This window comes from Trifolium pratense, linkage group LG4, assembly GCF_020283565.1.
Source record: "Trifolium pratense cultivar HEN17-A07 linkage group LG4, ARS_RC_1.1, whole genome shotgun sequence".
In the NCBI taxonomy this organism is placed as follows: domain Eukaryota; kingdom Viridiplantae; phylum Streptophyta; class Magnoliopsida; order Fabales; family Fabaceae; genus Trifolium; species Trifolium pratense.
This window is the reverse complement of record NC_060062.1, coordinates 14,426,113-14,443,054: the sequence shown is the minus strand read 5'-3', so window position 1 is coordinate 14,443,054 and position 16,942 is coordinate 14,426,113. Positions and strand designations below refer to the sequence as shown.

Here is a 16,942-nt window from a genome sequence, read left to right as displayed (position 1 = left end):
AATCTTTTGCCATCCATACAAAATAATTTGTGACTTACTATCATTTTCAACTATTGAAAATTCATCTAGTCTATATAAACATCACTGATAAGTAAAAGCTTTTCATGAAAAGGACTAGTCTTCTTTGATTCAAATAGAATTTATGACAAAGGGATATCCTCTTTATTATTTGCCTTAGTATGTCAATATTATATGGCAATAGTTGCAATTTGTCAAATTGCAAAAAATAATTCTCACATGATGTTGTCAATAAAAACAAATAATAATGTATAATGGATGTATGCCTTCCATGAAATTGTTCCTTATTTCTATTATTCACATCTTAATAAGAGTTTCATTTATCCAAAGTTCAAGTCACACTCAATTATAATTATCAATGAGTTCAATGAATATGTGTGTTGTACAAACAAGAGCCAATAGAAACATAATTTCTTGACCACAACCTCAAATAATTTATTTTAATTTTATTTATGACAAAACATTTGATGGTATTTTTACCCGAGTTTTGTCGATGAAATAAATATAATTACGAGAGAAGACACTATTAAATATGAGCAGTAATGTCCTTTAACAAAATTATAGTCATCACTCATTAGTAAAGTCGGTTCAGACTAAATCTTCATTCCTCGAGATCGGATCCTCTCCGGTGAAAGTTTCACAACAGGAGGTGTAGTGGACTGATCAACCATTCATTCTTTATTTTATTTTTAATTAAAATTGTGGTTGATAATAGAAAATAAAGACTAAGATTTCATTGGACATAAATTTCACATGAGAGAATCTATTCTCTCATTCTTCATTTGAATAATTCAAATGCGCAAAGAAAATTTGTTAGTTGGGGAAGCGTGTGAGGATAATTTGTGGACAATGAAGTGTCCTAAATTGTATCCAAAAATTTTTTTCCCTTAACAATAAAAACTAAAGAGAGAAAAGTATTTATCATGTGTCTTTTACTCTTTTATTTTTATTTAAAGAAAGAAAAAAAAAAAACTACAATCATCGTTCTGATAATAATACATTTGAAGTAGTTAAGATGAACACTATGATATGTTGGAATTCTATATAATGAGCTTCTTTAGATATGGAACCATTTGATTAATTCTTATTATGTTAATATTGTGAAGCAAGTTAATTAGCATTTTGGGAAAATTTTATATGAGACAAATTAGAGGATTGATTGTTTATTTGTCTCTTTGGAAAAAAATAATCAATATGTATACGTGATCTTTCAAAAAAGATCTTTCTCAAACGTGAACCTTGCGTTATCTTCTTATTTCAAAATTAGAGTGTTTGCATGCACATACTTTAATTTCAATTCCTATTTGGTAAAATTGTTCAAAACATTAATGTAGACCTAAATTACATTGGGGGCAGCTGCCCCCACTTTCTAATTTGCTTTCTTTACTAAAAATTGTATAATTTTATTTTTATTCACTAAATATTAACTCTTATTTTTTTTGCTTAATTACATGCATAAAAAAATATGTTCTTAAAAATATAAGTAAAATAAAAAAAGTTGCAATTATTTTAAAATACAAAGACAATAAATAAAGAGAAATTATAGTATAGTTTTGTAATATCTAATTTTTTGCTTAACAATAATAATGTCTGATTATTTTATGACTTATAATTTTGGTATATTTTTATCTAAATATTGAATATTTCTAATATATATGATATTGCTTCCACTAGTGGAAATGTGCTTAGATCCACAATCGACTACCTATCAACATGAACTCGCCTCTCTATTGAACAACACTTCCAGTTTGTTAAGTGTCACATTTGGAGTCTAGCAAACTCTAGAATGCACTATGAAAAGTACATTTTTTGCTAATAGCATATATTTTTAATAATTGTATTGAAACATTTTAATTAATCTCATTAAATTTAGAATAGTCTAAGTAAATTGTTGCTTAGACTCTATTTATAACTTTAGAATAGTATCAAAGACATTTTCTATTACATGATATCCCAATTTGTAAGCTCTTGCTATCGCATAAACTCTATAGTTGTCATCTTTGCAGTTTTTTTTTTTATTATTAATCTAGTTGCATCTAATTTCACTCTCTCTGCACTTCACCAATCATTAGTTGTTTCAATGGTGATTGACGCTGAATTTGCTAGGGAAGACCACAGTTCGATCCCCCGCAACTACGATTGGGAGGGGCTGGATCCACTTGATGCAGATCTAACCCCCGAACCAGATTAGACGGTCCAATGGGCTAGATAATCAGTGAAAACCAAAAAATAAAAATAAAACTCTCTGCACTTCCCTAAGTCACATATGTTTCAATTCATACCCCAAATTCTAGTCATGTTTCTAAATTTAGGTCACTCGTTTTTGTTCCTTGAACTTTTTTTTTTACTAACCATCTGATTCTTAGAAGAAGTGGTCTTGTTAATCTAAAGTTCAGTCCGAGCTAATTAAAGTCGGTTTCAATGTCTTTAACCAAATTTGTTCTAAGAGAAACTCATTTACCACTTAAGATTATATATGAGAGATGATGTCTATCGACGTTAAGAAATTTAGTGACCTGATGACAGGGAAGTCGACGACCGAAGTTCTGGTGAATAGCGGCCATAACCATAATGATGTCGGTTCCAGCTCACATGGTGAGAATGCTGAGGACTCTACTGTGTAGTGACCTCGACGACATTTGAGTGTTTTATTTTGTCGTATCAAAGCAGGTCGATTCAAATTGAACTTCAATTCTAATTAGGTCATATTGCTTAAACATGTTAGACACAACACAAATCGAATTAATACTATGTATATAAATGGGTAGAGTGCCCACTTCATAAGAGCCTTCGGGATAAGTTGTGTTCCCTATATTACTAGATTGTTCAAGAGATTTATAGTGCATATAGTTTTATGGTCCTTATATCTTATGAATGTTGGACCATTGTTATTGGCATATATTACACATAGATATATCAAAATTGGACCACATGCTTAAAAATAAGGAAACAATATACAGAACCTAAATCAATGACAAATACAAAAAGGATGGAAAAAACACACAAAGTTATGGGATAAGATATAAAGCATTAATATTTTTTAATATTAAAATTAAAATCCTTAATTACATATCATATTATTCTGTCCATTTAGTTGTTTGATTCTTTCCATTGTACCTTAAAACAAAGCATGCGGTTGAGCCTTTACTCTTTGAGTGAACTCAAATTACTTGAAATCTAAAACGTTCATGATTTACCTATTTTAGAAATTTGGAATGTACATACATTACATGAATATATTCTTGTACCTTATGCCAGGTAGTAATTTATTATTTTAATTCACTAAATTAAATATTTGTGATGTAAAGAAGAACCTTATCTATCACTATCATTTAGATTTGTACTCAAATAAACTGTGGCCGTTATTTGGATATATTAGATTCGAATATTAGCTTATGGTTCTTCAAGTCCATGCAACTCTATAAACTAACCAATATGCTTAGAGAAAATTAGATATATTCGGCGACATGATAAACAGAATATAATATATGTGCTGTGGTTATTAGAGGTGAACATGTGAACTAAACAACTACATCACCTACTACGGATGCAGGGACGGATCTAGAAACTTATCACATCGGGGGCCGAAAAATAGTAAATAATAAAAATGAATTTATTTATTTATAGAGATTATTTTTTGTTAACTTGTCCATGTAATTTTTTTGTTATCATGTTATATTTACGATACGAAACTCATCTTCGTTAGTTTAACGGTGACTGACTAATCACATCCGAGGAATATGTGGGGCACAAAAAATGAGTTCTTCCCGCGATTGAATTTTGTTCATACGCAAGAGCCGAATATCAAACTTTTGACCACTTACTTAAAGGACTCGAGACTCTTACCACTTAAACCAACAAATTTTTTAATTAAATGGTTATAGTTTTAATAATCCAACACTTATAATTGTTCGACAATATAAATATTTTACACTGTAAATGTATATCAATAAAATTCTTATTTATATAATATAATTATAAATTACAATATACTAATTATATATGATATAATATGTATCATAATCATATAATATATTATGTATATGTGTATGTAAATGAGGGGGAGGGGAGGGCCTTGACCACTGCTTGCCCCCCTCCAGATTCGTCCCTGTACGGATGGGTCCTTGTAGAAGGTCATACTTAGAGTGGTTGCTAATTTGGCATAGTATTATTTGGTTGTAAATTTTAATATGGATCACTTCATCAAGTGGTCCATGGTGGATCAGTTATGAATAACATTATAACGAATACGAATTTTACAAAATCCACCGTTGGATTGAAAGTTTATATCATATAGATCATTTATAAAAAAATTTAGAAAAATTGAAAATCATTTGATATGTTATTGAGACACATCAAGATTAACGATTTATTAAATAACGTAAATTTTGATGGGTCTCAATAACATATCAAATGATTTTCAAAAAATTTTAAAAAATTTATGAATGATCTATACGATATAAACTTTCAATCCAACAGTGAATTTCACAAAATTCATATTCGGTAGATCACTTGTCCACGATGGACCACTTGTAAAGGACGTCCACCGTAGCATTAGCCATTATTTGATTGGTTAATTTGGAATTTTTGGAATGACTTAATCTTTATTGGAGGATATTTATCTATTGAATATCTGGTTGATATATAAGGTGAAACTTTTTTCTTGGAACTGGAATATAGTCAAAAACTTTGTCAACCTCTGCTCTCTCTATGAGTGAGAGGTGCAAACCTATTTTGTGTTTGAACCATTAGAGTCATATGTGTGGTGGTGATCCTGGGGCATGATTTTTGCCTTGATTTCTTCTTTTTCTCTCTTTTTTTAGTCATCCGGTGTTTTGGAGTTTGATGTCTCTCAATCTAGTTAGGGACCACCTTAGGAGTTTTCTAGCTACAAGTTGTATTTTTGTAAAAATATATGGTTGCAAAAATATAGCAACCGTTATATTGGTTTTTACTATGTTATAGGTATGAATCGTTTAACAAGTGCGATCTCTTTTTTTAACCGATTGTGTAATCAAATTTTTTTGGTTTTCACCGTAAGTTTAATCTGGTTCGGTGGTCAGTTCTGACATCAATTGATTTCAACTCCCTCTTAATCGTAGTTGTGGGGATCGAACCGTGATCTTCCCTACCAAGTTCAGCGTCAATCACTACTGAACCACCTAACGATTGGTGATTGTGTAATCAAATTTTAAGCATTACATTTTTTATAATATTTAATAAAAAATTATTTATCCGTGAGTAGACTTGATAAAATTTTTGTGTCCTTAGATTGGTGCTCTTTGTGACCAAATTGTATCCAAAATGGTCTCATTAGATGATAATGTGATCATTGTCCTCTCTTGTTGGTCGAATTTTACAAGCTATAAAGAATCTGTCGGTCACAAGTGGAATAATTGTTAGTTGTTCGGATAGGGTGGGTTCATTCAGAAAGAAAAATTGAAATTTCTGAAATTCAGTTTAAGGGAGTGGCATTAGATGTTAGTGTTGTGTTAGGCTCAGGGCGCGCCCGTGAGCAAGTGCGTGTGTTTGTAGGCATAGCAGACCTTGCCTGCAGTAGCGTGGCATGTAAGGCAGTGCTTCTAGAGTGTGTGTGTGCTTATTTGTATTAGACCATTTGTCTTGTAACTCTATAAAAGGTATTGTCTAATGATGAATAAACTAGAGAACACCATTTGGAATCAACACTAGAATCATTACAAAAATATTGATGAACATATTAAAGAGCGCCCTAAAGATAAGCTTGTGATTTTAGATGTGAAAGGAGAATTTTACTCTTCCTAAATAAATAGACTATTTCTTGCTTTTTCAACCGATCAAACATTATTGTTTGAAGTTGTTTTTTTATTAGGAAGCTAAAAAAAACTAAAGAAGAAAATTATTCACGACTCATTGCGTCATTTTTAAGAAGATCACAGACGTTTTCTGAAGCAGAAGCATGAGTCAAGAAATCACCATTTGAGGAGGTTTCATGTTTAGTGAAGAAATCTGCATAAGATAAATATTAGTTTGAGAAAGAAGCTCTTTTATATCTTGGATCAACACAGATATGATACTTAACTTGGGAACATTTGATTAGGTTGACATAATGTAAATAAAAAAGAATTAGAGTAGCAGACAAGTTCATCAATACACATGACTTTGGCCAGCAAAATGCCTTTGTAGATTGCATACATTTTAGTGAGCCAAATATCAGATGATCATTGAATGAAGCATGAGAAGTCTGCATGATAGTGGCTGAATTGGTGTTTCTAATAATGTCGTCAAGTCCAAATCAAACAGGAAAATCGAGACAACTTTCGTCCACATTAAGAATGACACAAGAATAGTTATAATTGTTTGGAGTTTAACTTAGTTATAAGTTATAAAGTAGTTATAATAACGCACATTAATTATGTCAAAAAAAAATTATAACGTAGTTATAATTTATTTTTTTTATCAAAAAATAACACAATAATTTTTTTAATTTTAATTAATTGTTGTATTATTTGTCAAAAATGTATATATTATTATTGTTTGAGTATATTCATAGCTAGACACTCTTCACAATTTAGAATTATAAATTACATTATGTTACTTCTCAATATATCCAAAATAATTTCGTGATCATATCAATAAGGTCATGAAATTTCGATTTTTTTGAGTTTCTTTTACAAATAATGGATTTGCCTAAAACGTACACGATTGTAATTTTTTTTTTTTTGAACAAGCACGATTGTAAGTCTTGATACAATTTAAGACATATTTGAGCAAACAACATGTCATTTATTTGGCTCTTGTTGGACTGCTTCTTCCTTGCATAGACCAAATCTCCTATCAAATATGCAACTCTTTTACAATTGATTTCATGAAATAATTTAGTAATATGTTGAGATAGCAAATTCAAGATGAAAGAATATATATGGGGATGTAGCTCAAATGGTAGAGCGCTCGCTTTGCATGCGAGAGGTACAGGGTTCGATCCCCTGCATCTCCATATCTAAATTTTTATATTTTTTAATTATTATTATAATAAAAAGGTCATATAATGTTACTTATACCTACCACTCATCAATTTTTCGTGCTACTTTCCATATATGCCTTGATACAATTCAGCAGGTTCAACTAAAAATCTTTGTGGAGACAATTCTCTACCTCACACACAAGTATCAAACATGTAAATCTATTGTCACAAAAAGAATTAGTTATAAATATGAGTAAAGTTCAATTTATATATAGGTATGAACTATGTTGAGAATGATGTCTTGAAGACATATTAATGGCTTGAGAATGTTTCAAGAATAGAGGAACTCAGAAAGATAAAGTTATCTCAAGCTCAGAAATACTTCTATCCAGGGACGGATCTGGCCAAGGCCCCCCGCTCCCCTCCATCTCTTACATACATACACATATATATCATATATTTTACTATAATTTTAATACTATATATACTTAGTATTAGTATATTGCATATAATTTATAAGGAAAATGCTAAACAGTGCCCCCGGGGCGGGGCACTAGTTAAGGATACAAATATAGAAGTTTTATCTCGTAAATTGTGCATTCAATGTTTTAATGATGTGAAAAATTATTCTCTCTCATCATTAACTTTATCATTTGTTTCCTTTTTTAGTATGTTTAACTAGTTCCCCAGGGGCACTGTTTAGCATGACCCAATTTATAATTACATTTATTATTATTATTTTTTTAGGTAGCCTAGTGACTAGAAAGTCCACTTTAAAGTGGATATATATGAGGTGTTCGCGATTCGAACTCAGACCACTGCATATAAAATGCGAATATGCGATGTCCTTATCAATTGAGCTAAGCTCGTGAGGACAAGAACATAAATAAAATTTAGTTGTTGATTTATGTGCGTATGAAAAAAAAATTCAATTGAGAGAATAACTTCGTATAAACATGATAGCAAAAAAAAAAATACATCGAAAATGTAAACGAAAATAATCTCTACAAATAAAATAGGTTAGTTAGTTTTCGGCCCTTGGTGTGATACGTTTCTGGATCCGTCCCTGGTTCTATCATATCAGAAGAAGTTGAAGATGGCATCACAAAGTTACAAAATCTTTCTCAAGCACAAAGTTCATATTGTTCTCAAAGAAACAAAGATGAGATCAATATATAAAAACGCAAAACTTGTTGATTTCAAGAAGCAAGCATCAACTTGGTGGAACAATGTCATATCACTCCAGCACAACTTGAAATTCATTTCTCTGAATATGGAATGGGGATTAGAATAATATAAGTTCAATTTTTCTTATTTTATTCTGAAAAAATAAAGCTTCCCATTAACTACCGAGTTTTTGCATACAGGACCTTTAATTTTTAGCAAATTGACCTAGAAATTAATTTTTGGGATCTTCTTTGTAACAAAGGGCATTGCTGAAATGTTTGATGAATCGATGCCTTCATTACCTATATGGCATATATATGCATGCTTTGGTTGTAGTAGTTCTTGAACATAAGCTACTATTTACCAGACAAATTATTACATAATAAAAGTTAGATAGTTGCTCTTTTCCCCGCATTGCTCACAGAAAAAACACTACCATAAGATATCTTCCACTAAAATTTATACCACCGGAAATATATATCTTCCGATAGAATTTACACACTACCGAAAGATATCTTCCAGCGGATGGGGGGACATGGGGGGATTCGGATCAAATGAAGGCATAGTACTCTAATTTAGCATATAAACAACACATTACAAACCACACAAAGCTCATATTAATAACATCAGTTAGTTTTATAACACACCAAAGATCACTATCCAAATCCTAAAACATCTATACATCTGAATCATAACACTAACACACAAATGAAATTACAAGAAAGAAAGAAAGAAAAATTGCAAGTTAACAAAGAGTTTCCTAAAGCATCAAGCTATCTTGGCAAAGTAGAAGAGGAAACAATCTTACAATTGTTTTTATGCCGATCCAAATTAATCTTGAGATGCTCTTCACTAACTAAACACATCCCTCACGATGGTGTGGTTAGAGAAAGTTAATATCACCTGAACTAGATTTGATGTCAATCATGGCAAGTATGTGCTCTCAACAACATTCCAGACCAAGAAGAAACTAGGTGGATTGTGGGATAGAATGATAAACCATCATGTTATTGTTATCAACTGCGGCATTTGATGAAGATGCACCTCCCTTCACTGTTTGCTCCAAAAGTCGAACTAGTGACATGAATATTTCCATCCTTGTTACATCCCTGTTTGCCTGCAAAATTTAAAAGTGAGTGATGCGAAAATGTGCATGCTTTGTTACATAACTGAAATTGTGCTAGTATCAAATGAACTACATGTTTACAACTATTTTAATACCTCAACAGAAAAGCGTGCCCAGATCTTGTCATTGCGAGCTTCCATGACACCCTTCAAGATAGTTAACCCTAATCCTCTGATTAAGTCGGCTATTTCCAGAAAGAAACCTCGTTCCTCACAAAGCATCTGTAAGAATAACCAAGCAAGCATGTTAAAAAAAGGTAACAAAAATATATTAGGGGCAAAAACACTTTAAAAAATTATAAAGAATCCGTCGGTCACTACCTCCACTAGCATCTGACGGGGATGATTAAGATCTTCAACTATGATAGGGCACACCATAGATTGTGAACCAACCTCATATGCCCATGTAGCACCTCCCTCAAAGTTGTCTTTTAATAACAAACCACCTTCTTTACTAATAATCTGCACATTTAGAAAATTGAGAGTTAGCAGTCAGTCAGTATATTTATCCGAAATAAAAGCATTATCATTGCTGCTCATAAATGATACAGATCAATTCTTTTCAGTATAAAGAGTTTGGCTAGTCCCTGTGAGCTTAGCTCAGTTGGTAGGGACATCACATTATATATGCAGGTGTCGGGGTTCGAACCTTAGACACTCCACTTATTCATCGTAAGGATGAAATTCTAACCCCTAGGTTACTTGACCAAAAAAGAGTTTGGCTAATATTTTATCTCAGCGTCCAAATTCATGAGAAAAAGTATTTATCAAAATACTATCAAATGTGTTTTCTTATTCAATACTTGCAGGCAGACAATGTTCGTCTGTCTACTTTTCTCGGTCAGTCATTTTTTTCCCTATCCGTTTCTCTTTGATTAGATAAAGAAAGACAAAATTGTACCTAAAATAGTTGAAGTAAAGGTAAAAATGGTAGAAAAAAGAACACACCAAAAGTTCATATTCTTTTTATATATATAGATATCGAGGTATAGATATTAACAGATGAAGTCTTTACCTTCGATTCCCCAGTCTGTTTCAGCTTGTCAGCATGCTTGGTCACACTTTGTAAGAAAAGCATATGTTTGATAGTTCGTTCAAGAAGCGCATCTATGCTACACTGTAGAGGCAAACAAAAATAAAATTCAGCACAACAATGTGAATATTTAATTTATTTAATTTAAAAAATGTGGAAAGAGATGAAGAACAGCTCAGGATGTACATACTTTTGCTCCATTAGGCACAATTTCACGCAACTCTTTCACGCGATCTTGAATCATTTGGCGATCTTTAGGTCGAGGTCTAGGGTTCTCTCCTGGTTTAAGCCTTTTACGATTTGATTTGCTAACTTCATCTGGCCGCTTAGAGTATCCAGTTGAAACACTATTTTCACGCTTCATATTGGTGCTACTATTTTCCACCCATGAACTAAGTTGAGAACCATATATGGAAGTGGTTTGAGAACAGTTTCCAACATTATCTTTGCTGCCGCCGGAAATCAGAGAACTCGTTTCTGCAGCACCTGTTTTAACCTCCGTCTTGGGAAAATCAAATGGTGCAGCCTGGCCAACATGATTGCGCATAATCTGCATTCCGGTAGGAGAAAGAACAGACGCAGTACTAATCCTTGTTACTGTGGTCCTGCAAGACATTTCATCAGAATTCTGATTCGCAGCAGATTGATTCTTTGAGACCACAGCATCTAAGAGGTGATCAGTGCTTGTTCCAGAGAACATGCCATTGTTTGATATTGCTTCATTAACCGGAAAAATATTATCATGACCTACAACCGGAAAATTCTTACACATTGCCTTTTTGTCATGTTTTTCTGCACTGGCATCTGTTTCATCGGCAAACAACAAATTCCAGTTTCCGTTCAGCAGTTTTCTTTTGAAATCCAAACCCAAGACATCAAACAAGTCATCGTCACCAGATGAAAGTTGAGTACAAGCTTCTTCTTGTTCAAAATTTGTTTTCATCATTTGGTGGTTAGTAACATCTTTATCTAGGCAATCACGAAGAAAATCAGGAATGTGATCATTCATAGGCACATGTTCCTCATGGTGAAGAGATGATGATGATGACGGGATCTTTAGGGCCTCGAGCAAATCATCTATCCTTTGATCCGTGGAAGCCAAAGCATCTTGAGCATGCTTTAAATCATTGGAAAGATTCTTTTGATCAAAAGCTTCTACATGCATGTGATTTGCAGCTTTAGTTGAATTATTGTTTTGAATTCCAAACTCTACTTTTTGTGTTCCGGAATAACCGGTGGTGGAAAATTGGGGAGAGTTTGAAACCGAGCAGTTAATCATATTTGTCCTTAGAAGATTATTATTCATCCCACTACATATTGGGATTCCTCCAAGAAATGAAGTGTTGTTAGAATTCTGATAATAAATTTGGCCTCCATCCGTTTTCGATCGAGACATATTTAAGCCACTTGATGATGGATTCATATTAGGGTTACCGTGACTTTGCCTTCCAATACCTGATAACATTTGTTGCTCCATATGTTTAAGGCTGAAACCATTCAGATTGGATACATTTGAATCAGTTAATTCATTGAACGCAGATCTTGCATTATATGAAACAGAACGCGGTTGCAGACATGAAGAATCGAGATTTGCAGGTATCACTTCAGCTTCTGCCTTAACAGTTGTATTCTCTCGTTGAGCCTTTGGTTGGCTAAGGCTATCAAATATCTGGTTTAGGTTTTGGGATTGAGGTGTTAATACAGTACCACGGTGACTATTTATTTCTCGACTTCGAAAAGGAGGTAGTTGAGAAGCAACAGGCATAGGACCATGTGATGAAGTACTCGGTTGGTTAGATCCATTAGCTACTGACGAAGTGAAGCTTGGAGTAATGATTTGTGGATCAAATGACACAGGCACACAACCAGTCACGGATCCATTAGAAAGTCTTGCCGAATAGTCTTCAGATAGAAGGGCACCAGGAACACATCCCAATTGAAATATCAAGTTCTTCACATCATTCACAAATCCGATATTCTCCATTATCTAACAAGAATTATTAGCGAAATTCGGTCATTCTCTAATAAGAATTATGAGTAAAGTTCATTAAGTTTCTTTGAAATTACAGAATCAAAAAAACCTACCGGCAAGAAGGAACCAAGTTGAACAACCCCGTGGGGAAGCACGGGAATAACCGCCACTGTCTGCAAACATGAATACAATGTTGGATCAGGAAAAGTAATACAAAAAATTATCGCAAAACATGAAGCATAATTAAAAACACAAACCTGCATTCCAGCTGAAAATTGGCAATGCACCTCGGTTAATACCTAAAAAGAACACAAAATAGCAAGAAATGAGAATGAAGTTCATAAGTTAATCTACTCCAAGCACTTAACAATTCCAAGATTTTATAATTATATACTTCTTCCTCCATTTCTTATAAATTATCGTTTTACGGTTAGTTCCACATGCTAAAATTTCATTAATAATCCATGAAATTAGATATTGTTCTTGCATTCTTCACATGAATAAGACTATTATATAACACTCGAAGCTAATCATCGGAACTTCATACCTCTGGTGGATATGCATCTTTAATGAAATTGTTCAAAACAATCCACTGATGATTTCCTGTGAATGCCGCTCGTCCAAGTATCCTGCAAAAACAGCAAAGAGCAGCACATGAGTGAGATGGCAACGACACAAAAAACATTTAAAATTAGGATCCTGAATCTAAATAAACAACGAAAAAGGCGAAGAAAAGAAAGCACCAACCCTTGACCAGCAACATTGACAGAACTATTCACCATCATTTTGTTAATCAATGAACCGACTCTGTCGTCCTCTTGAATCCTTAGTTGAGAATCAGAAGAAAACCAGCATCCTTCCCCATCTCGGTAAGGCAAATTAGATGTTCCAACAATTTGTGGAAGGAAAGCAGATGGTAAGGGTTCATAGTAGCAATCTTCCCAGATTAACAGCCTGCATAGTGAAACAAACTTAGTTTACTCAAATACAACTAGGCCTTGTTTGGATAAGCAACTTCAATAAGCGCTTATACTTATAGCATAAAAGTTTATCATATAAATGCTTATATAGAAGTTATTTCTATAACAAATGATAAAAACAAAGTCAAACTATTTTAATATATAAGCTATAACATGTTTTATAAGCTATACTGGAGAGTTTGTGAAAATAAGCTAAGAAAAGCGTATGGACATGACTTGTTTCCATAAGATCTTTCAACCAGTCTCACAAGTGTTTATGTCAGTAGATAAGCTCAAATAAGTCAATCCAAATAGGCCGTATTCTATAGACAACAATAAGGGCATAAAGTCAAAGTTAAATGATTTATGAATAATCATATGGCTGCTTGGAGTTTGTACTAGTGTGCAAGCAAATAAAAGACTCAGAAGATAAGCAATAATAGACTCATATATATTCAATTAAAAAAAAAATATTTTAAAATTTATGGATATAAAATAAAAAATACAATGAAGACCAATGATTTTTGCAATTACAAATATTAAATTAAGATTCTAATTCAACCAAACCTTGATTCCATCTCCTGATTGACTCAGAAACATAACTAATTACATGCAAGGAAATTATTAACATATTAATTACAATTTAGGGTGTAGTTCATAACTTCATAATTAGACCATAATTGTGATTAACATGAAATAGTTAGATCAGAAAATTATGAACCTCCAATAAACTGAAGAAGACAAAGTTCAGCATTTCTAAATAGTGGAACAAGAATATAAAACCAAACAGATTCAAACAAAGCTAAACAAGTACTGAATCAATAGATTCTTTCAGACAAATCAACCAAAATAGAAAGTGCATCTCACAAACCAATGCAACCAAAACTTTTTTTTTTAATTAAAAAAAGGAAACAAAGATTCTTCAAAACAAACATGAAGCAACAAAGTCACACATATATAGATATAAAGATCCAAAACAGAAACAAACATGTGGACTTTATCTTGAAAATGAAATCAACCCCAGAAATGGAATCTAAATCTAAATAATCTAAACAAGAATTTAACATGAGATACCCTTTTGGCTCCAAAAAAGTACAAAGCAAACACCAACAACACTTATCCAAACCTAATAAATCTTCACAAAAAAAAAAGTCATTTTTCTCCACTAAATTAATTTCCCAAACACCAACCAATTGTTAATAACAATTGGTCTACTGGTGGTTGACTCCGGACTTGGTACAAAGGACCACGGTTCAATCCTCTGCAACTGCGATCGAGAGGGGGCTGAAACCACCAGAACTAACCCCGAACCAGATTAGGTGGTCTAGTTGGCGGATAATAGTGGTGAAAACCAAAAACAAAACAAAATTCTCTAACACCAAATTTTTTTTTTCTTACAGAAGCTAAAAAATAACTTAATTGATGAAAACAAAACAACTTACTTTGAATTATTGCAACCGATCTTCCAAAAAACAGCATAAGACCACTGATTTCTAGCACAAAGAGTCTTCAAAGCTTGTTTCAACAAAAATCCCATTTTTATTTCCACTAAAAAGATTCACTTTTTGTCAATGAATGGAATCAAAGTAACATTCAGAAGTAAGAATGAACAAAAGGGTATCTCTTAAAACCAAATAAGACGCATTTTTATCATCTTTTCTTATAGAAACTAACTACCACGGCACGATCCTCTTCCTGCTTGTTTTGTTCTTAAACCACCACTTCGTTTTCTCTCTGGATCTAAGTTCACTACTTTCAGGTTCTTGCACCGGAATTCCATCCTCCGGTAGAGGAAGGTGTAGAGAGAGAGAGAGTAGAGAGAGAGAGAGAGAGAGAAAGAACAAGAGAACAAAGGTAGTAAAGAACAAAAGATGAAAACTACACTATACCACGAGATTCAAGCTTGTAAATAGGTATAATCTTCTCCATTATAGATGAAAAAAGGGTTAAGAAGAAAAGGGTGTTGCAAAGAAGAGGTTAAACGGAAAAGGGTTTGTTTCTGTTTTTGTTTTTGTTTATGTTGTTCTGTTCTTTGTGAGTGTTGTGGGTTTTTTTGTGTTGATGTGAAAATAAAAGGCAGTGTGAGAATGAGAAGAAAAAAGGGTCAAGAAAAAGGAGGTGCTTTGGTGGAATATTACAAAGGGAGCCACTGAGCATAGGTAGAAGAGAATGGTTTTGTCGGATTGTGGAAGAGAGAGAGAGAGAGAGAGAGAGAGAGAGAGAGAGAGTTTGGTGTGGTGAGGTCTGGGAGGGGGGGGCCAGTGGTGGTGGTGGTAGTGACCATATAAGCTAAGGTAGTGGGGGTTGTTATCTTAATGACGTCATTATAATCATTTCACCTTGTTTTTCTTTTTAATTACTATAATGCCACACTACCAACTTTTTGGAATGATGGTGTGCTTCATGGACACTTATGAGGGAAAAACAAAACAATATTTTCCATTTTCTTTTTAATTACTATAAGCTCCGATTTTTTGAAAAAATTTATTAACCACTTAAATGTGTTTTACTTAAGAGCATTTAGATGAGATGACGCGAGTTTTTTTTAGTTTAATTAAGATCCTGGATTCGATCTTTGGTTTGGGCATGCAGTAGTGTTAAAACTCTTCCGGAGAGTTTGTCATTCATTTAGGACCCACAAGGCTCGAGGAATTAGTCTCATTGCGCGCAGAGGAAATTCGATTTACACAAAAAAAAGAAAAAAAACTTAATGTGTTTCATTCATATGATGTTTGTTAAACAACCCAAATAAATTGATTAACATTTTTTCAATTCTTAGTAAAAAAAAAAGAGAATATTAACATGTGTCCTTAAGACACATGTTAAGAAAATAAAAATAGAAATTATTAAATGTTAATTTGTGCATTATAATTTTTGAAGCATTTAATTTCTTGTATAATTAAATGCTGATATTTTATATTGAGATATCTTAACATGTGCCAAAAAAAACATTTTTTCAATTAAAACACTATCATTTATTATTTATACGATCATAATGACTCTGTTTAGAAAGGCAAATAAGCGATTATAAGTTAAAAAATCTGTTTGGTAATAGTTTTTAAAAGAGAGCTTATAACTTATTCTATTACCTTATAGTTTATTTTTCAAACGCTATTTCAAGTAGCTTATGAGTTTATAGTTTATAGCTTATTATTTTTTCTTCCAATTTAATCTCTATCGTCTTACTTTAAAAAAACTAAATATTAATTAAACATCTCTTTATGTCATTTCATACTTATAAGTTAGTTCTAACTTATTCGCTATAAGCTAAAAGCTAACTTATAAGCTACTCGCTATAAGCTCATCCGCTTTAAGGTAGCTTATCAGATATTCGTTATTATTTACCAAACATAACCTAAAATGTGTTAGAAATTTCTATTATCACTTTTAAAAATTACATCCGAATATAGGAGGAATTTAGAAATATGATTGAAATTGAATGCTCTATGAATCATGATCATGAGACATCATGGATGACTGAGGTGGGAAAATGATGGAGAGAATCTGCATAAGATGATGGTTTGGAATGCAGGATTATGAAGGATGGTCTGTTGTTACAATGACTTGAAAACTTGGAATTATTGTTCATGTAAGCATAATTTTGGACATTTTAAAGTTATGGTGATGTAAGAGCCCAAAGAATAAAGTTATAATAATGTTGTAATTCTATCCTTCCAATTATGTTGGTCGGATCTTTGTTTTACATGCATCAATGATTGTAATAT

General features: G+C 32.6%; 1 protein-coding gene and 1 non-coding gene across 3 annotated transcripts; one reads left to right on the top strand and one right to left on the bottom strand.

The window, feature by feature from the left end:
* Nucleotides 1–6,921: 6,921 nt before the first annotated feature.
* Nucleotides 6,922–6,994, top strand: TRNAA-UGC. Its single transcript has one exon. It is a non-coding gene; the product is annotated as a tRNA-Ala (tRNA).
* A 1,728-nt stretch (nt 6,995–8,722) lies between these two features.
* LOC123921100 (transcription factor LHW-like) lies at nt 8,723–15,501 on the bottom strand. Of its 2 annotated transcripts, XM_045973499.1 has the most exons (10): nt 14,660–15,501; nt 13,006–13,212; nt 12,806–12,887; nt 12,516–12,557; nt 12,372–12,431; nt 10,477–12,273; nt 10,269–10,370; nt 9,575–9,715; nt 9,350–9,475; nt 8,723–9,245 (listed from the first exon to the last, which is right to left on the bottom strand). In XM_045973499.1, the coding sequence occupies exons 1-10, from the start codon at nt 14,752–14,754 to the stop codon at nt 9,099–9,101; spliced, it is 2,799 nt and encodes a 932-aa protein (XP_045829455.1). In that variant the 5' UTR covers nt 14,755–15,501; the 3' UTR covers nt 8,723–9,098. The 2 variants fall into 2 exon arrangements, with proteins under 2 accessions (XP_045829455.1, XP_045829454.1); XM_045973498.1 differs by having other exon boundaries at nt 12,372–12,557; nt 14,660–15,451.
* Between the last annotated feature and the right edge of the window lie 1,441 nt (nt 15,502–16,942).